This window comes from Coffea eugenioides, chromosome 4, assembly GCF_003713205.1.
Source record: "Coffea eugenioides isolate CCC68of chromosome 4, Ceug_1.0, whole genome shotgun sequence".
Classification (NCBI taxonomy): Eukaryota; Viridiplantae; Streptophyta; class Magnoliopsida; order Gentianales; family Rubiaceae; genus Coffea; species Coffea eugenioides.
The window spans coordinates 36,728,933-36,754,977 of NC_040038.1; the positions used below are offsets into that span (position 1 = coordinate 36,728,933).

At 36.3% G+C, this 26,045-nt stretch overlaps 1 protein-coding gene across 1 annotated transcript; it reads right to left on the minus strand.

Moving 5' to 3' along the window:
- Nucleotides 1-56: 56 nt before the first annotated feature.
- Nucleotides 57-26,045, minus strand: LOC113768553 (DNA annealing helicase and endonuclease ZRANB3). Its single transcript, XM_027312953.1, has 24 exons — nucleotides 25,542-26,045; nucleotides 24,362-24,721; nucleotides 20,536-20,668; nucleotides 13,114-13,289; nucleotides 11,948-12,021; nucleotides 11,721-11,756; nucleotides 11,542-11,632; nucleotides 10,591-10,650; nucleotides 9,809-10,028; nucleotides 8,827-9,023; nucleotides 7,589-7,690; nucleotides 7,194-7,304; nucleotides 5,652-5,717; nucleotides 5,429-5,527; nucleotides 4,080-4,328; nucleotides 3,853-3,963; nucleotides 3,673-3,771; nucleotides 2,268-2,576; nucleotides 1,981-2,168; nucleotides 1,807-1,909; nucleotides 1,587-1,732; nucleotides 871-950; nucleotides 579-754; nucleotides 57-497 (listed from the first exon to the last, which is right to left on the minus strand). Exons 1-24 carry the CDS (start codon nucleotides 25,938-25,940, stop codon nucleotides 351-353), a joined length of 3,732 nt encoding a protein of 1,243 aa, XP_027168754.1. The 5' UTR covers nucleotides 25,941-26,045; the 3' UTR covers nucleotides 57-350.

The window sequence follows — 26,045 nt, forward strand, 5'->3', positions numbered from 1 at the left end:
GCAAAATTTGTCAATTAACTATTGGAATGTTAGAATTCTTTTTGACTGATATAAAATTCATGAACATATTTGCCAATCATCAATTATACCTTAATTTGTTTGTATTGGCAACCTTCAGGCAGTAGTTAATAGTGCTCCCCATGCTTAAAATAGCTAGGCTATTTTACAATTTTTCTAGCCAAGATTAAAATGTATAATGGTGTGAGAATTTTTTCAGCAGCTTAACAAGAGAAAACCTACAACTTATCAACTGTTTTTTCTTCTTTCTACAATTTACATTAGCTAAAAAGGGTACTTCGAAAAAATGCAGCACATAATGGTGCTTGCCGATTCACAACTGCTTAGGTACTTCATGCTTTAACTCGAGGGTTTTCTTGTTCTTGATTTTCTATGGAACTATTAGCCTTTGCTCCGGAATATGCACTCCCTGGAACCTCAACTAAAAGTTCCATCTCTTCTATACCATCCCAAGCTTCGACCTGTTGATGTTTCTGAAACTACAAATAAAGATACATAATGAGATTCTCAGAAACATGATAAAAAGCCAATCCTTAGAAACGTAATTTCCTAAAGGAAACCTCTAGATTGCTGTCAATTGCGTCATGCATTTGAGGACCATCCAATTTCTTCATTGCAGCCTCAAGTTCTCTCTTTGCATCTGCTCTTGTTATACGTCGTTCAGAACATTGTGCAGCAGTAACATCTGCATGGCAAGCAATGCAAAGGGTCCGCATATTCTCTAGTCTGCATTCACCTGTACAAAACCATGAAGTGCAACTTATATTTAAGAAACTGGAACATCTTTCTTTCAAGATCCAGAGACGATGATGTTCATAAGCAATAATGTTCAGAAATTTGATGATCAAGTACCTCCTCCTTGATATACAGGTACAAGATGGTCTGCATGCCACGCATTGCCCTCCGTGGGATCTTGAATAAGCTTGTCAAATCTGCCGAGAAAAATTGAGATATTATCACCAAAGAATGCAACTGCAGTACTAAATCAGCACAACGAATTGTACACAACGAATAAGAAAGGGGTCAACGTAATGCTAAGTTGCCTCTTTTTGAGGATTGTATACTTCATATGTAACTTGAGGACTTCCACTTTTTTTTTTGTTAATTTCTGCTATTTGTTTCTAAAACACCTTCCCATCCCCATTTTGAGATGCATCTTAGGTATAGGAAATTGTAATATCTTCCGCATGATAGACAGTCCCAAGTTTTTTGGCTGAGTACAAAATAGCATTACTAGTCAGATAATATGACTCAACAGATATGTTCCCGCTGCTAAGTCTATACACTGGTGCTGTAATGATTTTCAAATAGCTTTTGATGGATTAACACACAAACCCCCGCAACCCCTGGCCCCCAGAGAGAACCAAAAGTAAAACTCAAACTATCAGAAAAGTTAGTCTGACAAGCTACATATAGCGTTTAAGCATTAGAAATTGACAGGCATAATTATCTGATCATCATGTTCTACAAGACTTAACTGCAAAGAGTTTAGAAGCACATATAAGAGAAAATCACACCTATAATCTACTTTAAAAAATTGGTTCAAAATAACTTGCATAGTAACTCACAGCTTTTTGCACTTTGCTAACTTTGGAGCAGCTACTCTTATATACTGTTGTCGATTCTCATGTGATAGAGGCTTAATTTTCTCCACAAGTCCATGGCAGTCTAGTTGACACATTGTGCAAATGCCACGTTCGACTTGGAAAAGTGCCTACAGAAAATTTCTTAGTGAGACACCACCAAAAGCTGGCTATTACGTGGCAATCAGACAGAGTTCAGACTAACCTGTCTAAGGTATTTCGTTTTGGTTCTCGAGCTATATTCTACATAGCATTCTAGGTTACAGAAAAGATCCTCGAAATATTCAGGCCTCTTAGCATTCTCATTCCTAAACAACAAGAACTTCGATGAGTGCATCAGAAGCCTTTCTTGAGAAGGGCCAGTAGTCACAAAACTTACATGCAAGGACTTTGGCAGAACTTGCAGAGTGGTTTGTCCTCAGTAGACCACCCTTGTGTGTAGACTTTCTCCTTTTTGGTGCCACCAATACATAGATGGACCTTTCTCAAAACTGCATCTGATGGTAAGCGGCTGGTTATCTCATCTAAAGGTGTAATACGTCTGGTACTTCCACATTTGAGCAGTCCCTAACAAAGATAACCAGTTTGTTAATTGAAAAATCCATCAAAATTGAAGTCCAAAATAATACAGACCAGAATCATAAACCACATTCATCACAAATGTACCCCTTTATCATGGTTGAGGGATTCCATCAGATAGCACAGTTCAGTGGACAAGGGCAACTGCAAAGGCTTCACCAGCAATTTCCTACGTTCTATAGGCCTCAACTGGTTCCATTGCTTCATAAACAATAAGACTGCAGATCGGTACCTATGATCATCTTGTATACAATTTTTTCCCTGTGTCATAACATCCTCATGAAGGTCTTCTGACTCAAGTTCTTCAGGCCTGAAACTCCAAAAAAGTGGTCGTGGCCTTGAATCCATTCCAGGTATGCAAGAGTATAAGTGGATCCTTCCAGTATATTGGCTCACCTGAAAGAGGACAAAAGGAAATCAAAGGAGCTTTGTACAAAGTTTAGTAGAAAACTAAGAGAACAAACTATTTATGCCATCCTTAATTTGAAAAATCATACTCTGCTTCACTGCTACCAAACAACAAAAAGAGCTCTATGGATAAATCCAGTTGATAAAACTACTACAAATTCATTTAAATGAAAAAATGAGAAATAACCGCAACAAGTTCAAATTGATATCTAGCTCTTGCAAGGACAGGAAGCCATTCACACTCCACACTTGCCTCATTTGTTCTTTTGGTTGTGGACAATAACTAGTGTAATTTCAAAAGCAACGTTCTTCAGATTGAGGGAAGAGTATATGACCTGGAAATTAGGTTTCAGTTCCCAGTGGAGTTGCCTAGATCACACAACGAAATTGAGGATATAGCACACTACCTATGATGGGCTGTGGTCAGGATTCCTTCAAACATTTAGAGGAATTATGTCGGAACGTGAACTTTTGCTATCATTTCAAATTGAAAAAAAAAAAATCCTTTTCTGCATGTGTAGAAAAGCTCTTCAAAGATGGAGAATGCAACAAAGTTGCTTACTTTTACAATTTACGCATAACCAAATAAGCAAACATTAGATGAAAAACATTTTCTATTTAGTATTTATTTTTTACTTTGAAATGCCAATAGTAGCACTCTAAGTTGTTGATGATCTATATTGGATCATGTGATCCAATTCAAAAGATTTTGGAGTTCAGTGTTCTTGTAAATAGGTTCTAAGTTGCATGATATTGTCAGAGAAACAAAGAAAAGCATTTGGCTGCATGCGGAAACGAATATGGAGGTAATCAGGATTTTCTGCATATATGCCCAACAAAATTTGATGCGGGTTTGTGTTAGGTGGCATCCATGCACAAATAACCACTGCATTTGCGGTTGTAGACCATAAGATGTTTGAGAGAAGGCTCAAGTATATGCTTTGGGATTAAACAGATTAAGTATAGCATATTCTCAAACAGAACCAATGGAAAAATAGAAAAAAGTTAAACATCCTATCAAGCATATATAAGCAGTTAACTTCAATCAGTGACGAAGAAAAACAAAAATGTCTGTCAGGATTACCTCAAAGCGCAGATACTCTACTTGTACAGAGCTTGTTGAAGCAGCCTCAATTGGCTCAGAGGCATTGCTGTTTAATTCTACCTCACTTTGTGGGTGCACCTGAATTCCTAAACTTGTAAATCCTAAACAGATTCCCAAATATGGCCCAAAAAGAATAAACAGCAGACAAAGCGACTGTACCTTCTCATTTTTTTGGGTTGCTTCACTATCATCTAAATTATGTGAAGAAATTGTTCCAGCAGTTTCACTGATAGCGACTGAAAATGCATTGCAGCCCAGGGTTGGACTAGCCTGGTTTGGTAATTTCATGCGAACTCTCAGCAGATTCGCAGATGAAAGCAAAGAAGCAGAATGCTAGCACCAAGAGAAGTCAAATAGAGAAAGGCAATGCAACAAATAATCCATACCTCTGATGGAAGGCTTACCACTTCAGAAGATACAATACCAATTCCATTCTCCCCACTACTCCCTCTGTTTGCCACTTTATAAGATTCGCAATATTGATCAGAAGGCCATGAACCTGGTATATGACAGTAAATCTGGGGTATCATGACATTTTTAGCAGAAACCACATTGTCTCCTTCCCTCTGTATAACTGGATCACCATTTCTCTTATCAGTTATTCCAGTTGTTTCAATATTGGAAATCATTTCAACCTGTGTAGTGCATGAAGACCCCATTATGAGTGCTGGACATGACATCAAATTCTGCAGCAACTTACCATAAACTTAAAATAAAATGTGAGCCATCACGATTTCCCAGCCAAACAAAGATGGTTCCATGGAGATCGAGTAGCATAAACATTGTAGCAAACAGATTATGATCTCTGGAGATTATAGCAAACAATGTGACATGCTGTGATCATTTTTTGAAATTAACGTTGTCATATACATCTTTAAGATTCTTTGCTTTGCCCTTGAAGTCAAACTACACGTATTGCTGCAGTAGTGGAATTAAATTCATGCCAATGCCCTTTTGTGGGGTTATACAGCCAGAATACTTCTTACAGACACTAATAGAAGTAAAAAAAGGTGAAAATGAATGCAATGGAACGTTGACGTAACAATTGCTAAAAGATAAAATAAATTAAATCCAATCAGAAACAAGCACAAGAAAAAATATTCTATACCAAGCCTCCAGTACTTACTACACCAAAATTTTAGCTCTCCAATTTAGATACCATTTGTTCAAATTCAAAAGTAGCCAGGAATGCTCTCTGACTGACTTAGCTACAAAAGATAAAGAAAAAAACTAAAAAAAAAAAAAAAATTTGCTAGAGAGTAGCACATAATGACTCAAAAATATTCTAGAGTTGAAAATAAGGGTTTCAGATTCTGAACGGCTAATCTAAATTCAGTTTGTTGTTCAATTACAGTAACTTAAAACATTATTACTTCATTCTAATTGTTCTCCTTATAATTGTAGTTTTCCCCCTGTTAGCCTAAGGGTGAATTGGTTTCAAGTGTTCAGCCTTCCAGACTTCAAAATATGATTGATTAACACCAGGTAAGATAAAAACATTAGAAACATAAATACCTAACTTAGAATAAATTGAGAGATCAATTCTAATAATCCTATAACCAAGGCCTAAAGTATTTTGGAGAACCCCACTATAAATTTTAAATCACGAACCAATCATGAAAAAGAGTTACCTGTAGGATGCTAGATTTCTTAACTGATAGCCCAAAAACGTCTCTACGACTTTCAACGTCAAATGAAGAATATCCTATAATCAAACTAACAATGGGAAAATAACCTTGATTTCAGGTATTGCAGCATGTTTCCCATTCATTACAGCCGAAACTTCAAACAGACTCTTATTCAATTTTTGCCACCGAGATTCATCTGAAGTACCCTGAATACATATGGTATTAGGGAAAAATTAAAAAAAGGGCTCAGGCAAATGGTGTTAGGGAAAAAAAATCCCTACCACATTATAGGAAATAATTTAAAAATAAAAGAAAGAAAACAAAAATCACCTTTGCACAAAAAATATATATATTGACTGCTTTCGTCTGTCCAATCCTATGAGCTCTAGATTCAGCCTATGAACATACAAGAACCAAGAAATGAGACCAGTAGAATATTACTATAAAATCACCAACTCAAATAAATGGCAAAGCATCTCCAACCCCTCCAGAATAACCCTTTCCAGTAAACAAGTCACAGAAAAACAAATAATGAGAAACTAGAATGCAAAGGGAGAAGAAAGAGAAGCAGATTGGCATGCTAAAAGAAAACTGTACTGAAATAGTCAAACTGTACTGAAGCAGATTGGCATGCTGAACTAACAGTATTTGGTAATTGGTTCATACCAATAATGGAAAAAAAGTGATTGACATGATAACAAAAAGTTTTATCACCTCCCCCCCCCCCCCAAACATCATAGTGACCCAAGAATAAACACTCATAATTGAGGACACAATTTATGGAATTGCAAGGCAAGTATCCAATGACAGTATGAGAAAACATTAAATGCCGTTATTTACCCAAGAGGGTGCTTCAATGAACACCTTGAAGAGGTTTAAGTCCTTGCTGGACTTCTAGAAGTGAATTGAATATAGGTAATTCGGTTATTTCAAATGATTTTTCTGGTTTTGGTGAATTAGGAATCTTTTATCATTTGCAGTTGGTTCATTGTTGATAAAGTTATTTATCCTCGTGGTAATTAAAAGAATAAATCTTAGTCAAGGCAGGAAAATGTTTGCAAAGCCATGGATGATGTACTTCACTTCAAAGAGAGGCTTCTGGTTAATACAACTTCTTCAGACTGTTATAAGTCTTTTTGTAAGATGCAAGCTTGCCTTATTTATGATGCCTAAAGGTGCCTTGGACGTGATGCAAAAAGTTATTTTGGATGAATCCTGGAGTTCCTTATTCAAACTTCTTCCTTCAAGTTCAGAGGATGTTTTTACTATTTCAGCCTTCATTTACTGCCTAATTGTTAATTGCTGTCTTTTCAAATCTTTAACAAATTAGTCTGCAAGCCTTTTGGGCTATCACCAGCTTGTGATGCATTACCATTGTAACCAAATAGCAAAATCAACATAAACAAGAACATTATAAAGGTACATGGAGTGTAGTATCAAAATTAGGAAAGAAGTCAAATATGGGAAACTATTTAACTTTTTGCACATGTCTAAGACTCAGATTCCAAAAAAAAAAGCCCAGAAAAACAAAAAAAACAACTTAACTTGTTAGCTAAAGCAGCTCCATAGGGAAAAGTAACCAAGTAAAACTCTGCTTGAAAAACATTAAATGCGTTCATCTGATTGGACAAACAAAAATGTTGAAAGGAAAAGTTTTTTCTTTCTGTTTCATTTTTGGAAAAGGAACGTGACGATGGATGAACTAGTTGGAAGGAAACAATCAGTGTATTTTATTTTTGTTCTTGAGATACGAAGAGACGAGATATTGAATAAAAACTACAAGCATACCAACAGATTAAAGTCATTGACTGATCTTGGCCTAACTGCAGGAAATTTGGATGGCTAGATCTAAGAAAATTTGTCATAACTTACCTGGTTCAAGTTAGAGATTTCCTTGGGCAACTCTAAGAAAACAACATTGTTTGCTGCTGTCAAGGTAAGTCCAATGCCTCCAGCTAATATTCCAATTATAGCAATCTTAACCTGTATGAAATGGAATAAAAAGTGTATGATACAGCAAGCACATGGGCCTTTAGGTCTATAGACAGACGCAGGTAACCGGTGCATTTAAGTCAAAAACTAAGCCAGCAATAACGTGAAGCACAAGCTCCAGCAGCACTACTCAGATCAAAGAATCTGAAAAATAGTGGCTTTCAGCATTACAAAGAACTGGCAGAAGCAATAAAATGTGACAACTTTGTCAATACATGTTGAACCCTCCAAATGGCACACATAAAACAACAAAAAGTTGGGCAAGCAATATTGACCTGTTTTGATGTTTGAAAGGATTGAACAGCTTCCTTCCTGTCAATAGACGATACATGTGCATCAATTCGAATATATTCCACGCCTTTCTCCAATAGAAACTCCTGCAATTTGCATAGCTCGAAAATGAAATATGAGCTATATATACTGGATTACTAAAAGCCTTAAAAACATGAAATACCCATACAAGAAGCTTGGGCGGTAAACAAGAAATTCTAAGGGTCTCTAACCATCAAACTAGTGGACCGCCTCCAAGATCAAGAATGTCACAGTTGCAATCCTGTGCTTTAACTTGATAATGACCATGGATCTTTAATATTTCTATTGCTGCTTTTAGAACTATTATCATATCCAATTGTTATATTAAGTGCCCCCCCCTCTCTTCGATACCATTTTCACGGGGAGAATATCTAATATGACTTTCCAAAGCAACATTTGCATTGGACATGCTTAGCTGACCACTACCATCAACCATTCAGTTGTGAAATTACCCAAGACGGTCCATTTCAATATGCAATGGAACGACTTTAAAAGATGTCCTTGTAGGTCACCAGTCCCTAACTTCCTTGTTTTGTTACTTGAAGGAGCCTTATTTGGAACTAAAAGTTTTAAAGGTTTTTGTCACTTAGCCAAAAAAGTACTGCTCAAAGACATTGTCTTTTCCAAGAGTAAATCACATTTTACCAAATCGTTTTAGGCATACAAGCAGCAGTGAAACAAAGAAACACATTATGAAGTAATCAACTATGGTTCTGTTGAAATCTAGTAAGGTTCATCCTTAACTATTCTTGAAGCTACCATAAACTGCTAGACCATGATTCTTGTCTTCATCGTAAAGCTGACAGAAGTTTACAAAACACTAAAATAGCATAAATAGACAATTTAATAGACAATTTAATAGAACACTTCTACCCTCAAATACTATAGAAGGCGCCATCCAATTAATTCTCAATATGAATTTGAAGTTTCTCAAAGCACATCTTTAAATTGCTGCAGAGATAGGAATTTTGTTATGAATTCTGATGAAATAAATATCTATTGTTACACAAAGCACCCAAAGCAAATTGTCATGTGACTCGCATGTGTGTTTCACAGAAATCAAAATCTAGAAATTGCCAGAACCTAAAACTGGACAGAAGCAGCAAGATCATAAGCAGAAGCAAGTCACAATCAGATCCATAAAGAGAATACAGAAGACAAATGTAAATCATTCAATCTGTACAAAGGAAAAGTAACTGACCTGTATTCTGTCACACACAATATGGTGATGAGCAAATATTATCATTTTTTGTGAACTGAAACTAGCTTCTGTAACTTCCTCACCATCAAACCCTGAAAGCATTGGATGTATAGAGAGCCACTCAAGGAATCCCGACAGTTTTGCTAGACCCAGTATTTGGTCCTCCTTTTTCATCATGTCTCGAATGTTGCTTTTATCTGAAAATATTTAGAATAGGGACCCAATCTCAACATTTAATAACCAACACGTTTGAAGTGCAACGTTTGTCAGATGCTTCTCCGAGGGAGCAGAACTGATCTAATGATCTTTGAGGATATCATTTACTTGGAATTCCAAGCCAACAATCATAATGCATGTCCATGGATATGCAGCTCTTAAGGATGCTATGATGCAGTGCAGTTAGTTGATTCCTACATTTGTGAGTCACAGGCACTCAGAGAATTTCGACCTCCTGAACAATTTTAAGACTCAGAGTCTTAGCAACATATGGAACAGCATTCTAAACTATTGACAATTTATGTATCTAGTTATAAACTAAGCTCCACTCTGACTTTTAAATGATGCTGTCTTATGAACGGCCGACACCAAAAGTTACAGATAAACCTTGCAAGATATCGCAGAGCTTTATTTTTTATCAAGGGGTCAAGCAATGTACTGCTTAACAGAGATGCAGGATTTCAACAACTAGCCTATTAAGCGATAAAGACAGCAGCAGTTAAGTATTTGTCAACAAACGAGAAAGATCCATGTATAAGATGATTTACTAGAATAGACACTTGGCTTATAAAGAGTAATGCAACCAATGCCTTCTCATCTTGTTTTAAAGAGAATTTGATGAGACAAACCTTTATTTAAACTAGCTTAGGTTTTTTTGCTACTCCAGATGCTAGCTTCTGAAAACCTTTCATGGTGCAGCATAAATATTTATTGCACCTTGATTCACATTCAATAACTACTAACAAAATAAAAGACACAACTGAACCTTGACTAAGTTCAGAAAGTTTATCTTCAGTATCATCTGCAGAAGTGTCACTATCGAGCACACCAAGTGCAGCAAGGAAAGAAGTAAAATCTGATTTTGCTAAAACCAATCCAAGAGCAGCCATGGCAGAAGCAATATCAGTTCTCCTCAAAACTAATCTCATTATTTTCCGGCGTATGGGTGGTAGCTGTGCCAGCACATGCTGCTTCAAACGCCTTATCTGCAGCATGCAAATGAAGGATAATAATCGCTTGTCCTTACAGAAAATCAGAGCAGAGACACCTTTGAAGCATGTTACAAAAAACATTCCAACCCTTAGTGCAAAAGTAACTTATTTTCTAGTCAGAAGGTAAAAAGATATGAGAGGCATCAATACTGACAATGTACAGAGTAACAAAGAAAGTTATTGATTTTGGCCCTTCTTTTTCCTGCTTCTAAAATATGTGACACCAAATGTTCAGAAGTTTCTTCAATTGCAATTGATTAATTGATTAAATTAATGCTATTTTGCAGAAGAAATTGTTGCGTAAACTGGAAAGTTTGAGTGTTGAAACTCCAATTCTAGTGGTGACAATTGGTATCACTGTTACAGGGTTTCAAGACTCAGAATGTGAGTCTCCACCAATGGAGATTATGCTCCACATTTACTCCCAGAAGAGAATACAACCTTAAAATCTTTCTTTCAGCCGACTAGAACAATAGATTAATCTTGCAGCTTTTAAGACATACAGGAAAACAACAAATGTCATGCACATCAGAATATAGTCCATGCTAAACCATACCATGACAGTTTGCCTTAAGAGAACATTTAACTCCTCCAAACGTATGCCCTTTGAGAAATCCTGAAAGATTGAGCAATTTATTACAGGCAAATCATTTTCTGTGCATTAATCATGCAAGACTTAAAAATCTCAGAACATAAAACATCAGGATGTTAAATACCATGTATTATCATGTTTGTTCATTGTACTAGAGGTTTTGTTGTAGCATAGGATGCACTATACACCACAGGTGGCTAAATAACCTAAACATCTTTTTAGTAATTGTCTTTTTTCATTTGGCAGAAATTGTATAAGTAATACAAATGAGAAAGAAAAATGACGCAAGCCCCTTTTCTGAAAGCACAGTCGAGAAAAGGTCAGTGACAGCACAAGGACAGTTGAAATCATGTTTACTTCAAAGAGAACATGATTTTTATATTACCCGACAACAAAAGATAAAAAGATAATTTATTATGATATGCATGCTCAACAGTGGAATGCAACCATCTAAATGCTTCTTTCTTTTCCAGGGAGGAGTTGTTGGGGAGTGGGGAAGGATGATGGAGTTGGTGATAATATGTTAACATATAATAGATTTATGCTATGAATAATTGAAAATCAAAGTTTTATAACTTGGTTAATAAAATTTAACCTAGTTCTGAAGGGTTATCTGCTCCAGTAGTTTCACCAGATAAATAGCAGAAGTTATAATCCTTTAAGTGAATTTCAAACCGCATCCGATTAGACAACATTTTGGAATTGTGCAATCTAACAATCATCAAGGGAACATCCAAAACCCAAGAATACAAGGGAACATCCAGAACTTTGTAAAACCCGCCTTTAAATCTGGGCTCAAAATGCCCTAGGACTAGAATATAAGCATCATTTCATATTCCCTTTTACCAATGAAGTAAAATATGTTAGTCACTGACAAAGTAAAAGTATTTCCACTCCAAAGACCAAAAAAACTACCTGAAAAACCTTCCCTTGACAACCATTAACAAGTTTAACTGAGCAGTATGTCTTTGCAAAATCATACTTGGTCTCCCCAAGCAAGCCCGGCCTAGGAAGAGGATGCACAACCAAAGATATTAAAAGAGCTTAAACAGAATAATCAGAAGTCTAATACTCTAAGAGAATGGGAGACTTACCATAACATATTTATCTGATGAAAAATGTCGAATGGCCTATTATCACCTAGGAACATATGCACAGGTGAAAAGGGAATCCAATTGGCATGATACACATAATCAAAGACAACAGTTGGCAAGATATCCTAATGTAGGTTTCAAGTATATCGACACATCCATTAACAAGTAATGGAAATTCGAAATTTTGACATAGTAAAAAGACAAATGTCAAACAGTTCCATCACAACCTTGATAAGGAGGGAGTCCCAGATAGTAGGATTAAATGTCTGACCTTCATTGCCACATCAAGCACAGATTTTATCTATCAAATAAGGAAGAAATTGGAGTTGATTAGATGACTCACAGGATGCCATGCAACAAAAAACAAACTTCTTGGATTTGGATTAGTAACAGAATTAAAGCGCTATTATGCAATTCAATCAGACCAGCACCCACAAAGAATTTCTTTCAAATGTATAATATGCATTGCCAAGCATGGACAGTCATAGCAGGAATGCCATAAAATGTCTGGAACTCAAGATAAATCTGAAGAGAAGCATTATCATTTAACTACTGTATCATATTTTGGGCGCAATCATGAATTGGACAGCCTAAAGTGTTTATCCTCCAACTTAATTAAATTCTTGCTTTGCATGGGCTGCCCATCTGATGAGTCAACGAAGATTGTTTAAAGGTAAACAATGGAAGAAGGAAATAAAACTTTAGACATCCTAAAGAAATGCCAAAATGCACATCAAGCTTCATATAGGCATATTACCAACTTGATTCAATTGCGTACTATCCCAACAGAAAGATTAACCAAAATTCAAAAATACAAAGAAAATAAAAACTTTTCACCAATTCCCATACAACAAATGCTTCATAGCATCTATGACTCCTAAAGGTCATCTTTTACTAGTGAACAAATACGGTTAGTTCTTTCACGAAGAGAAAGTCAACAACGTGATCAACTACTCTTGCTAACAAGTAACAACCGTGTCACGTGGTCAAGTTCCAACTAGTCCTAGTTTCTAAGTTTGATAAGCATTGACCTTTTTCAGGAAGTCTCCTACGCCATTCATTAGAAAGGAAAACATATATTTGCATTTAAAAGAGGAGCAAGCATCATTTATGGAAATTTTGATGTACAAATAGTGGTACAAACTTTAGTAATTGGACATTCTTGGTCATGTCAAGTAGTAATATGAGTCCAATGATTACATCATCTTTCCATGATGAATAGACAAAGAAAAGGCTCGCATCACCAGATTGTTGATGGAAATTTCCTTATTGCTACTTTTTTCCTTGTCTTTTAAGGTGCTGTAGGGGGAATGTGTTTACGCTATTCTTCCAAATTTTACTCCAGCAGTTCAAGTGTAATATGAAGTGGTCTATACTTAAAAGAGTCCCATACCTCTTCTGGTTCTGATCTCTTCTTTGTACAACGTAGATGATGTGACTCATCAACAATCAGAGTAGCCCACTCTTGTTGCAACATGCTCCTCCACAAATGATGAAGCATTTTGTATGAAATGACCACTACCTTGGGACATTTAGCTAAACGTGTAGGATTATCTTGATGGCAAAAAACTGAAGAGAAAATTATGAATTAGGCCATAAAAGATGTGGGAGTATGACAGGAACATAATTTGCATGCAGGATAGCACTTAAAGAGAGAAGTTGATTTAAAAAGTTTTCATGCTATAAGCCGAGCTTAGACAAAATTTAAACAGCAAAGAAGAAAGAAAAGGTTACAAATTACAGTTTCTACATCTGAACATGACAATCAAAAACTAGCTTTTGGAAGGGATGTCAGAAAAGGATGAGAGAATTTAAGTTTCAATTTCAAGAGGTAGATAATAACAGTTCATCAGTTTTCAGCTTAATGATCAGGTAGCTTTTGTTAGATCTGAATCCAGTCTGGACCATAACAACCATTTTCTTGGCCCCCTGAAATATAATAATCCAGGTCCTTCAAATACATAACCTAATGAATACCAACGAACTGGTGTGCCAGCCTGCTATTTGAAGTAACAAGCAAATAACCAATATAACTTGCTTATTTTTGACTGAGCTCACAAAAGAGGGTACACAATCAGAAAGTTTCAAAATGGCTTACCTACGCAAAAAAAAAGTTCCAAAATAACTTGAGTAGTTACCAAAATATTTAGGTTTGGCCAAAAGGATAGGATGAAATTATTGCTACCATATCAGGATCCATATAGTTCTTAGTTCACGAAGCATAAACTGCAAGGTATACCCATCCAACCAATTGCCCTTACTATGTAAAGCAACACATAGTACAAAAAACAAAGAAACTTCTCTGCAAGATGGTCGAGAAGAACTATACAACAACACAAATGGAAGATGATAGATGGACGGATTTTTTTATCCAAGCATCCTACTTCAGAACAAGAAAAGTAGTACATTGGAATTAGTGACATAGGAAAGAGATGATAGAGACAAATGGTAGCAGTCAACTAAAGATTATGACAGGCAAAGAAATGCACACTTGATATACAAGCTTTGATATGGCATGCCTTGGAAGACAAGCAGCCTGTTGGAGTCGAATTAAGAATCCTTTTTAGCTAATTTAACTAGGCAGTTAATTATAGGAGTTTTTTAGCTAATTTGACTACACATATTGGTGATTACTACCTTCAGTATTTGTCTATAATGCATTTCTGATTCGAATTTAATGTTGCGTTAGGAAAGGAATCTTATTCCTACTCTAAATAAGGGATAAGTCTTAGTCCAAATAGGATTTGGTTTAGGAGTCTATAGATAACGTATTTTCTTTCAAGAGAGGACAGGTTTGAGTTAATGAAACTTCTTTCAGACTTTGTTGTCTTCTTAAGGATTGTCAGATGCAATCTTGTTTTGGGGGTGATGCCTAAAGGTATTGTTAAGAGAATATAAGTGTTCTTGTAGATAATAAATTAATAAGGGTATTCTTGTAAATAGTTTGTTAGGTTTGTACTCTTATAAATACTAGTTGGTCACTCATAATACGGTGACTAGATGTTTTCCTCCCAAATACCTATTGTCATGGTATCAAAGCAAAAGTCCTAGGGTTAGGGTTAAACATCTAGCAAAAGTTCTGTTCAGTTTACGCGATACTGTTCATCGCACTGTTCACATGGCACTGTTCATCACCACTGTTCTAGCGCACTGTTCACGCGGCGCTGTTCATCTCGAGTTTTGACCCTTTCTTTGGTTTGACGTGCTATTCGCTATGGTTGAAAGTTTTGTTAATGCGGTTACCACTGACCAAGTTGAATCGAGTTCTTCAGCACATGGGTCCCAGAAGACTGTTACTATATCCGAGAAAGATTATGTTAAATTCCTACAGTACCAAGTTACAAATCACGCATCTTTTCCCTCTGCTTCTTTAGCACAAAAAGGTAATGACTCATGGATTATTGACTCCGGGGCTACTGATCATATGTCAGCTACCTCTAAAAATTTTTCTAATTTTCATTAATCTACTTCCTTTCCTCATGTTACTTTAGCTGATGGATCTACCATTAAAGTTAAAGGACTAAGCACTATAGAAATTAATCCATCTCTTCCACTGTCTTCTGTTCTTTACGTACCCAATTTGCCCTTTAATCTAATGTCTGTTAGTAAGCTCACTAAATTTCTACAGTGTTCAGTTACTTTTTCTCCTGATTCTGTTGTCATTCAGGATTTGAAGACAAAGAGGACGATTGGTGGAGGGCATGAGCATAATGGTCTTTATTTTCTCAACACTAATAGTCCGATTGCATGTCCTGCTACTGTTTCTCCTCTTGAAATTCACTGTCGTTTGGGTCATCCGTCTCTACAAAATTTGAAAAAGTTGGTTCCTACTTTGAGTCAGTTGTCTTCGTTAGAATGCGAGTCTTGTCAGTTTGGGAAACATCATCGTGTTTCCTTTGCTCCTAGAGTCAATAAACGGATTTCTGAACCCTTTTTGTTAGTTCATTCTGATGTTTGGGGTTCTAGTCGAGTCACTTCAAAGTTAGATTTTAAATATTTTGTAATTTTGTTGATGATTTTTCAAGAGTTACATGGCTTTATTTGATGAAAGATCGTTTAGAACTATATTTCATTTTTTGTGCATTTGTTACAGAAATAAAGAATCAATTTGGTGTGCCTGTACATATACTTCGCAGTGATAATGCGAAAGAATATTTTTCCACTCCTTTTAATACCTTTATGACTAAATTTGGTATTATTCATCAGTCCTCTTGTCCTCACACTCCACAACAGAATGGAGTTGCTGAAAGAAAAATTGGATATTTAATCGAAATTGCTCGAACACTGTTGTTGCACATGAATGTGCCCAAACAATTTTGGAGTGATGCAGTTCTAACTGCATGTTATTTAATTAATCGCATGCCATCTAATATTCTCGGAGGTCAATTACCTCACTCCATTCTTTTTCGTCATGAACCTGTGTTTAAATTACCTCCTTGTATTTTTGGATGTGTGTGCTTTGTTCATCAGCTTGCTCGCGGGGTGGATAAATTACATCCTCGTGCTATTAAGTGTATTTTCTTAGGATACGCACGAGCGTAAAAAGGGTATAGATGTTACAGTCCAGTTTTAAATCGATTTTTTACTTGTGCTAATGTTACTTTCTTTGAATCCACTCCATATTTTATCAAACCCGGTATGCCTTGTGAGTTACACCAGTGTCCCTCTTTTTCCTCTCCTGTTTCACCAGTCCCTTCCTCTTTATTACCTGAGTTATCTAGTCCACCAGATTCAATCGCTCGATTATTTCGTCCTCATCTTCAAATTTATTCTCGTCGTTCCATGGTTGAGAAAGTTCTTGATATGCCACGCACTTCACCAATTAACTCTCAATCTTCAAATCCAAGTATGACGCCCTCCTCTGAGTTAGATCTTCCTATTGCTTTACGCAAAAGTAAGAGGCATTGTACTTCTCATCCTATTTCTAATTTTGTTTCTTATTCTCGTCTCTCTATATCATATTCTTCTTTTGTTACTTCCCTTGATTTTGTCTCCATTCCTAAGTCTATTACCTATGCTCTTAATCATCCTGATTGGAGATTAGCTATGCAAGAAGAGATGTCTGCTTTGGAACAAAATGGTACTTGGGATCTTGCCCCTCTTCCTTCAGGTAAGCCTATTGTTGGTTGTAAATGGATGTACAGTATAAAGTGCAGCCTAATCGATCTATTGATAGATTGAAGGCTCGTCTGGTAGCTAGAGGATTTACTCAGGTGTATGGAGTAGACTACTTAGAAACATTTTTTCCTGTTGCAAAGATTACTTCGGTTTGTCTTCTTATCTCTTTGGCAGCAACTTACAATTGGCCATTGCATCAGTTGGATGTGAAAAATGCATTTCTGCATGGAGATTTGGAAGAGGTATATATGGAACAACCTCCTGGATTTGTTGTTCAGGAGGAGAATTCGCGATTGGTTTGTCGTTTGAAAAAATCCTTATATGGATTGAAATAGTCTCCGAGGGCCTGGTTTGGCCGGTTTAGTAGTATTGTCATGAAGTTCAGTCTGACAAGATGTGGAGTAGATCATTCTGTATTTTATCGGCATTCTAATGCTGGTAAAATTTTATTAGTTGTTTATGTGGATGATTTTGTGATTACAGGTAATGATGTTGTGGGGATCCAGAAACTTAAATCCAATCTGCAGGCAAATTTTCAGACAAAAGATTTAGGTCATCTACAGTATTTTCTGGGTATTGAGGTAGTTCGGTCTAAATTTGGGATTTATTTATGTCAAAAGAAATATGTACTCGATATGCTGAGTAAAGTTGGGATATTAGGTTGCCGACCTGTGGATACTCCTATGGATCCTAATATGAAATTAGTAGGAGATCAAGGTGCATCAATAGATGATCCTAGGCAATATCGAAGACTTGTGGGTAAATTAAATTATCTCACTGTAACGAGACCTGACATTTCGTTTGCAGTGAGTGTTGTGAGTCAATTTCTTGATACTCCTCGTACTAGTCATTGGGATGCTGTTATACGGATTCTCAAGTATCTTAAGAGTGCTCCTAGAAAAGGGTTGTTGTATCAAAATTATGAACACACTGATATTGAAGGATATAGTGATGCAGATTGGATTGGTTCTGCCTCAGATCGAAGATCAACCACAGGATATTGTGTTTGTTGGTGGTAATTTAGTGTCGTGGAAGAGTAAGAAGCAAACAGTTGTCTCCAGATCAAGTGCAGAATCTGAATACCGCACTATGGCTCACACTGTGTGTGAGTTGGTTTGGTTGAAGAGCATGTTACTTGAAATTGGGTTTGAGCATAAACAGCCTATGAATTTAGTGTGTGATAATCAGGCGGCTGTTCATATTGCGTCTAATCCAGTGTTTCATGAAAGGACAAAACATATTGAAATTGATTGTCATTTCATTCGAGAGAAATTGATTGACGGAGTCATCAAGACATCTCATGTACCGTCTGTAGATCAATTGGCTGATTTGTTTACTAAGAGTTTAGGGGGCTCTAGAGTGAAATACATTTGTAACAAGTTGGGTGCTTATGATATATATGCTCCAACTTGAGGGAGAGTGTTAAGAGAATATAAGTATTCTTGTAGATAATAAATTAGTAAGGGTATTCTTGTAAATAGTTTATTAGGTTTGTACTCTATAAATACTAGTTGGTCACTCATAATACGGTGACTAGATGTTTTCCTCCCAAATACCTATTGTTAGGTATATAGTATAATTCCCAGAGTTTCCTCATTCATTCATATTCTCAATTTGAAGTCTACAGCAGTATTTCTTTATTTCAGGCCTTATTTTGTTTCCTGATCATCCTGCTGATATAACTGCAATTCTTAAGTCTCCTGAAATATCCTAAGGATCTGTTAGCCTACCAACAACATTGTGCTGCATCAAGTAATCTAAAGAGCCAAAACCAAGAAACTAACGTCTCAAAATTCCCACCAAGGATAGCATACAAGTATAGATCGTATGAGGACAGGAATATGTGTGCTGTACAGACAATTACAACTGTCACCAGTTTTTTTTTATTTTTTACGTATGCTGTACAGACAATTACAACTGTCACCAGCTTTTTTTTTCTTTTTTTCTTCTAGTTAATGACTACAGAAATTTTGTTAATGAGCAGAGATACGATGAAGAGGACAAGAAATTCTCAGGGAACACACAGTAAAAGAAACATAAGAACCACCTGCCAATCCCTCTGCAAATTTATTACCTTAAAAATATGATCAGCCCAAGGTGAAGAGAGGCAAATAACACTCAAAGTAAGTTCAAAGCAATAAAATGATCTTTAGCACTCCTACTATTCGCTCTTAAATTTCAGAAGAGAGCTACCCAAAATGTAAATAAACCTAGAAACACTTCCCTGGAATTTACCCATGCTGACTCTTACCAAAATAAAAAAGGCTAACTTGTATGGTATTCATCAGAATAATTGAGCGAACCCACACCTTAGGGAGAAAGGATGAACAAATATTCAAACTTTGTATCTGTTAAATACCGAAGGTAGAGGTCACTATTTGTCTAATTAGGACTTGCACACAGAACACTAATGTGCACAAAGGGCATTCTATGTCTTCATTCCAGCAACAAGTTAATGATATTAGCTAGCCCACTCCTAGCACACTCATCTGGTCTTCATCCATGAGAAAGTTTCTATTGAAAGCGAGAACTTGCTATCCACATCGGTTCTATCTACCCAAAGATATGGAGGACAATATCAGTCTCTATAAATGTGAAAAAGGCGATTTGATCAGAAGAAGCCAAAATCAATAACAAATCATGACCTAGAGTGTCTAACCTTGACCGTGGTGCAAATGAGTTACAAAGACTCAACAGGCGAATTGATTTGACATACCTATCTTTTAGCTTCCATGATTGTGCAAATTCAAGAATCAGCACCAAAGAATAAAATGAAAAGATGGGGGAAATATAAAAAAAAAAAAAAAAAGCAAAGTAAATCAAGTTTTGGGGAAAAAAATGAGCTCCAAGCACTTGATCTACCCAAAAGCACATATATGAGATATCTCCAACCTTGCAATGCAAAAAAGAAGTAAAAAGGAATTTGAAAACTTTAAGATTACTGGGAAATGAACTTCAAAGACCTCATCCTTTTTGCTGGGACTTGTTCTATGTAAACTTGCGCATAAGCAAAACAACCACCAAAGGGAAATAGCCATAATGATCTGCCTTTGGACACCAAAAGGCCAAGGTCCAGACTCTCTCTAGATTAAGGTACGTTCATAATTTCTTAAAGCCAATCAACTATTTTGATTAGCTTTGCTCAACAGGGACATCTGCTATAGGAACAAAATGGATCAAGCTAATAAGACAACAATGATGTCATAGAATGTATCAGTCCATCCACCCTTCTAGACATTTTAATTGAGAGGATTGGAAACAAAAAATCCTCTATTAAATGGATTCAGTATGGTGATGGGAATTCTGCTTTCTTTCATTCTGCAGTACAGCAGAAATGAAATGCAAATTATACTGCATGGATTAAGGAAGATTCTGGTGGTTGTTTGGATTACGTTTCTGATATAAAATCTTTGGCTGTTGATTATTTTCGATAGTTGTTTGTTGATCATAGAATAGTGGATAAATTTGATTAAAAAAAAAGGAAGTACCCTCTGGTAGTGCCAACACCGACAATGTAACGCTTACTCATGTTAAATTTAATAAGAAATCCTTCTCAAGAAAAAGATCATCTTCCAAATATCGAATCAATAGCACTTATGTTCAGACTACCATGATAAATTGCAAATATAAAACTTGAATCTCACAGAAGAAATTATAAGACAGTCAATTTAGAAACCCACAGATCTAGAAATTGTACCTAGATGAATATCAGAAGGCAAACAGAAAGGAAGCCAGCGCTCCAATTCTTCAGCCCATGAGTATCTCAAAATAGCTGGGCAGACGATAAGTATAGGACCTTCATTACTGAAGCAGCCTGCTATTGCAATAGCCTGAAAGCCAGAGTCAACAGTCAAATCAGGAAGAACATACTGTACAAGCATGGAATCATTAAACTATACTGTTTGCTTTAATTGTCAAGGGATATACTCCATCTGGACCATTAAATGTTACCACAAATGTTTTGGCCACAATTATGTTTGGCAGCTTATGTACTTCCATTTATCATTTGAAATTCAGTTTGCCTAAACTATAATTAATATGAAGATATCTCCAGAAGCAATGCAATTTCGATAAAGTGGGCTTCCAAAATTGTTATTATCTATGAGAAGTTCCGAAGTAAAATTTTAACAAAATTATTGGGAAAAAGCATCTAACTTCATTTCTTATGCAAGAAAATGAATACTCAAATGAGAATGAACACCATGATACCCCTTGGTATACCATGCCTTCTGTTGCTTTTCCTTTTACTTTTCCCCACCCCCACGATTAGCACATCTTTAAAAGCCCTTTAGGTTTTAATCAGAAAGTTAAAAATCGAAGACAATTGCACATTTTCCTGGTAATTTAGATAATTTGTGGAAAATTAATGTTGTAGGCCAAACTGATTATCTTATAATGCAGCAAAAGTTCAATATGTTTCTCCCATTCATGTAACTAATCGCATTTCAACTCTTTGTTTTTGAGCTTTTTACTTATTGCGAAGTGATTTAGTGCCTTGAAATTTATAACCCAATGGTCACTTGTTTCAATAGTCTTTTCAACATGTGCAGGATCAATTTTCAAATTGAAAATAAAACTAACCAAATGAAAAGAAAATTGCCATATGAAAGTCCAGATTTCAATACAACATTTCAAATTCCATAGTAGTCAATGGTAATGCAGTTTTAAAATTATCAAGTGTTTATAAACAAAAATAATACAGGAACCAAAAATTTGTCCACTTAAAATGATCAATAAGTAGTAAAATAGCCTAAGCCAATTTACTTTACAGGTGCCATTGTTGATACTCATGCATAGACCTGGCAACCAAATATTATGCCCAAACAATCCATTTGGACGGGTGCATTTGAATTAAGGAAGCAATTTAAATGGATGGACTTTAAATGAACTCGTCAGAAGTCCATATTTAATTCAAACACATAGTTTGGGCAACTTGTAATCCAGTCACAAAAATAACAAAACAACCAGAAAATCAGGGGTTAGGTGTAATTTTACATTTTCAGCCCCCAGCTTCCTTGCGCTAACTCTGATCTCAATCTCTCCAACAGGTGGTTGAGACCATAGAGACAATCAGCAATTCTCTCTCTCACACACACACAGAAACTCATACAAGAGTATGTGTACATTCAAACAACTAAATACAAGGTTATGTAATCCAGGATTTCTTATTTTTGGCACTTGATTGAAGGCAGCAATACACACTCATACAAGAATGTGGCTGGCGGAGATAGCAGCACCATGGTGTATGTAGTAATCAGGTAATCGCTCTATAGAAACAAAAACAAGGATAGCTTAGGGAAGAGATCAAGTAGGAAGGATGGATTTCAAAAGGACATGTAATTTGGTTGAGTTTAGGATTCAACCAGTTTAACACTTCGAATTGATCCTACTTATAGGTCAGTTTTAAATCCACATTTTTCTTAAGGTATCCAAACAAGCTAGGAGATTAGTTTTGGAGATTTGATATCCAAATCCACCCAAACCCCTCAACTTGGACTCAGTCTTATAGTTTTTTAACGAGACTACAGGTATCATCTTAAGGCAGAACCGTGACTGGCAAAATTTAGACAATTGAAATTGTTCATCAGCAGGTAGATTACAGGAGTAAAACACAACAGTTTAACGAAATAGAAAGTTGGTTTCAACATAACCACACCGGAGAATAAGTGGAGATAAAATTTAAAATTTATCATCAGTGGCTTGTCAATTTATATTGTGTACGTACATCTATCAAACCCTGAGGTATAAGATGAGTTCTTCTAGTACCTACTTAAAAATTTATTTCTCTCATTGGCATTCTGTCCAAACAACTGAAACACTTGTCTGAAAGTTAAATCCCAACACTATTTGATCTTTTCCTTTAAACTATTAACCAATACTGACTTCAAATTAGATCCCTTTCCTACTAACACCATCTTGCCTATCCATCTATACCACCATTAAATCACACACATGATCACATCCACTCCTTCCCTCCCTCATAGACACGCTCATACACCTCATTCCAGCAGAACAGCAGTTCCACACCAATTTAACTATTCCATTTCACTCTGTTGAATGGCTCCTCAACTCCAAGCAATATTAGCAACAGTAGTAAAGGAAGAATGATGGTGCAGAAAAGAAGATACAGTTATATAGCATTCCATGTTGTATCCAACTACCGAATGAATTATTTTTACCAACATGCCTATAGTTTCCGGTAATACAAAAACTGAGTTGTAATTAATTCTTCTAAACCAGCATTTGATGCAATCTCAATTAAGCTTGAATTTATTTGATAAAAGCATCAAGTTCTGTTTTTACATGGTTTGGCTACCTTTTTCTACCATTTCTTCAGTTATAGAATGGTACTAATTGAATATATTGTGTAAGCTATACAAAACTCGGGAACCAAAATTTTTGTGTAACCAAAACAAATCTTTGAGATTTTTCAGAGACCTCCAGACTCTCTATGCAGTATTTAAAATGAGAAACGATAGATTACAAGTGAAATGATATGCAGAAGAAAATCAAAGGACTTCTATTTTTGATGAGGATATTTTAGCTGTTCAATATATCATCTATCAAAAAGTGGTCTCTATCCCCGACCATTGACCCCCTGTAGCATGCTGATGGAATGAAAACTTGAGCTTCAAACAGTTAGTCTATTCATCATTTCTCCTGCATTCCCTTAGCATTGGACCTGTAGAATCAAAACTCAAAATTCAAAGCCTCCTTCCTTCGTTTCCTTTCCAGTTCTATCAAATACACCCCGCTATATACTAGTTTTTTCCACCAATATTAATGGGTATAGCAGGATTCTGTAACACTTCAAAGCCAATTGTAAAGCTTTTCAAAGTAACAGAATATATGGGTCAAGGGAAAATGAAATCAATGAGCAAAATTCAAGCCAGAGTCAAGACTACTTAAGTTAATAGGCTAGGCAATTCAGCCTGGATTTCAATTTATTTTCTATTCGGCATTTAGGTTTCACAAACTTTGAGTTGGTTGGTTCAGGTCGATCTCAAATGCTTCCAACTGCTTTGAATACCATCTAGGTTGCACTAAGTAAGATTCTGTGCCTCATTAATGCTGCTACTCGTAGGCTGTGTCTCCCTTCCATTGCTCTTCTGTATTTATCTTCTTCTTGTATTTCAATTAGGGGCCATCCTTCATGGCTGTTTAACTTGTTAGAGAGTGAAAGGTGGAAGGATGGGAAGCCGGACCGGTGTGTCTTTATGTTCTTAACACATGAAGAACAGCAAAATGGTGAAAAGGAATATCAGCCACAAGGAATTGTACTGCATGGTGAAGGTAACAGTCTTTCTGTAGAAAGAGGCTGCTGGAAAACACTTTCGAAGAAAACAAAGCATACCAAGTACCTGAGTCAGCCATTCTTAAACTGATCCCAAAACTCCTCATAGGAGGTCCTATCTATATGTCCCATCTATATACTTTGATATTACACATAAATGGCAACAATTTTTTGCTTATCAAACTAATTATATGTCATTGAGGGTACATATTCCCAGTTTCATTGTTACCTGTAGAGTTTTACCAAGTCCCATCTCATCTGCTATTAGGCATCGCCCTCCCCTCCTTAAGCCAAATTTTACACCTTCAACTTGAAAAGGCAGTAGCGCGTCAAGCAACTTTTTGGGGAGGTTCCTGATCAATTCATTAACCTTCTCATCAGTAAAAAATTCAGGCCTATGAGGTATCCATTTGCCAGCGCTATAGGAATGTAACATTGTTTCAATCACATTAAAAGTTCCCCAAGGTATCTCTTCACATTCAACGCCTTCACAGTTCTTCAACAACTTCAAGATTGATTCATACTCCCCAAGGCTATATTTGCAGGCCCTTCCACCTTCATTGTTCTGGGTATAGTGGGGTGGTGCAACCTGATTGTAATCAAATAAAATGAATCAACTCTATTTGCACATTTCTCTGCATTCAATATGGGGAGAAAAACAAAAGAAATATAAACATGATATGTCATTTATTTAAACAAAAAGCTGCGATCAAATTGGAATAAACGATAAGGGTTAACCCAGAAGCTTTAGTTGTATTATAACAACTCGTATTGCACTTTTTTCGCATCATAATGATGGATAAATCTCTTCTGGTTGTTTTATCTCATGTCAAAACATAATTGCTCAGTCCCCGCTTTCCCTAGACAAAATATTTACATTTTTTTCCCTTTCACAGACAAATCCAAGAACAACTTACAACCAACCTTAGAAACCTTTTTTCAAATTTAGATGACTCTTATTCTACAATTTTTCAACTCACATTGCGCACATATGCAAACAAAAAAAAAAAAGATGCACACAGAGGTGTTCTTGGTTCACTGCAAGATAAAATTTTTGTATTCTAGAAAGCCAGTTGATTTTTTTTTTTTTAAATTGTCCACCAGAGGAAACATATTCTCCAGGAGAATAGGACCCTGGAAGCTAATGCAGAAGAAAAATATCCTCATTCCCCTTCAGAATTCCTTCAGCTACAATTTTCATCAAACACAAGTAACTCCTGCATTTGCGCAAGAACAAGAAAAACACCAGCAAGTAACAAAACGGCAAGAAGTCCTTCTTCCAACATCACATCAAACAAAACTAATTTCGCATCTATTCACACGAAAATCAAGAACAGCTCTTTCTACAAACACATTAAATACACATTCAATTGGGAAACAAAAAAGCTCAAAAATATATATATACATACATTAGATAGCCAATCACTCAGCTTCTCGAAGCAGGCTTCATCACCAGGATACGGAAACCCTGGAACCGTAAAAGGCGTGATGAAGAATGAATCAGGGGAGCAAATTTCAAGCCTAGCCCTAAATTTCTCAGTTGAAGGAGGGGAAATTAGTGGCTTTCGAAAATCAGAGCACTTTCGTCCAGATGATGAGAGTTTTTGGCACTTAAACAGCTTCCAAGCACTCTGAAATTGATTGGCGTTTGAATTATAGTTGGTGGTGGTGACAGCGGCGACGGTGGAGCTGGTGGTGGAGGTGGCGGCTAAAGCAGCGGCTTTCCGCTTGGCTAATGCGGCTCGACGGTTAGATTCGGCTCGCTGTTTCTGCGCTTCTGTGATTTCTTCTTCTCCTGATTCATCCATTTGAGGATTTTTATGTTCTTTTTTTCTTTTTTTTTCCCCGTTTTTCCTGTTCGATTTTGGAGACTTGGTAGCTGGAACTAGGGAAGTAGGGAGGTTTTGAAATTG

Excerpts from the sequence above, each read along its gene's own strand:
- LOC113768553 (XM_027312953.1), bottom strand. The coding sequence starts at position 25,940 with ATGGATGAATCAGGAGAAGAAGAAATCACAGAAGCGCAGAAACAGCGA. Across the intron at positions 7,305-7,588 it reads CCTTTCAAACATCAAAACAG|GTTAAGATTGCTATAATTGG; the intron begins GTCAATATTGCT and ends CATTTCATACAG. Across the intron at positions 5,718-7,193 it reads AAATCTCTAACTTGAACCAG|GCTGAATCTAGAGCTCATAG; the intron begins GTAAGTTATGAC and ends GTATGTTCATAG.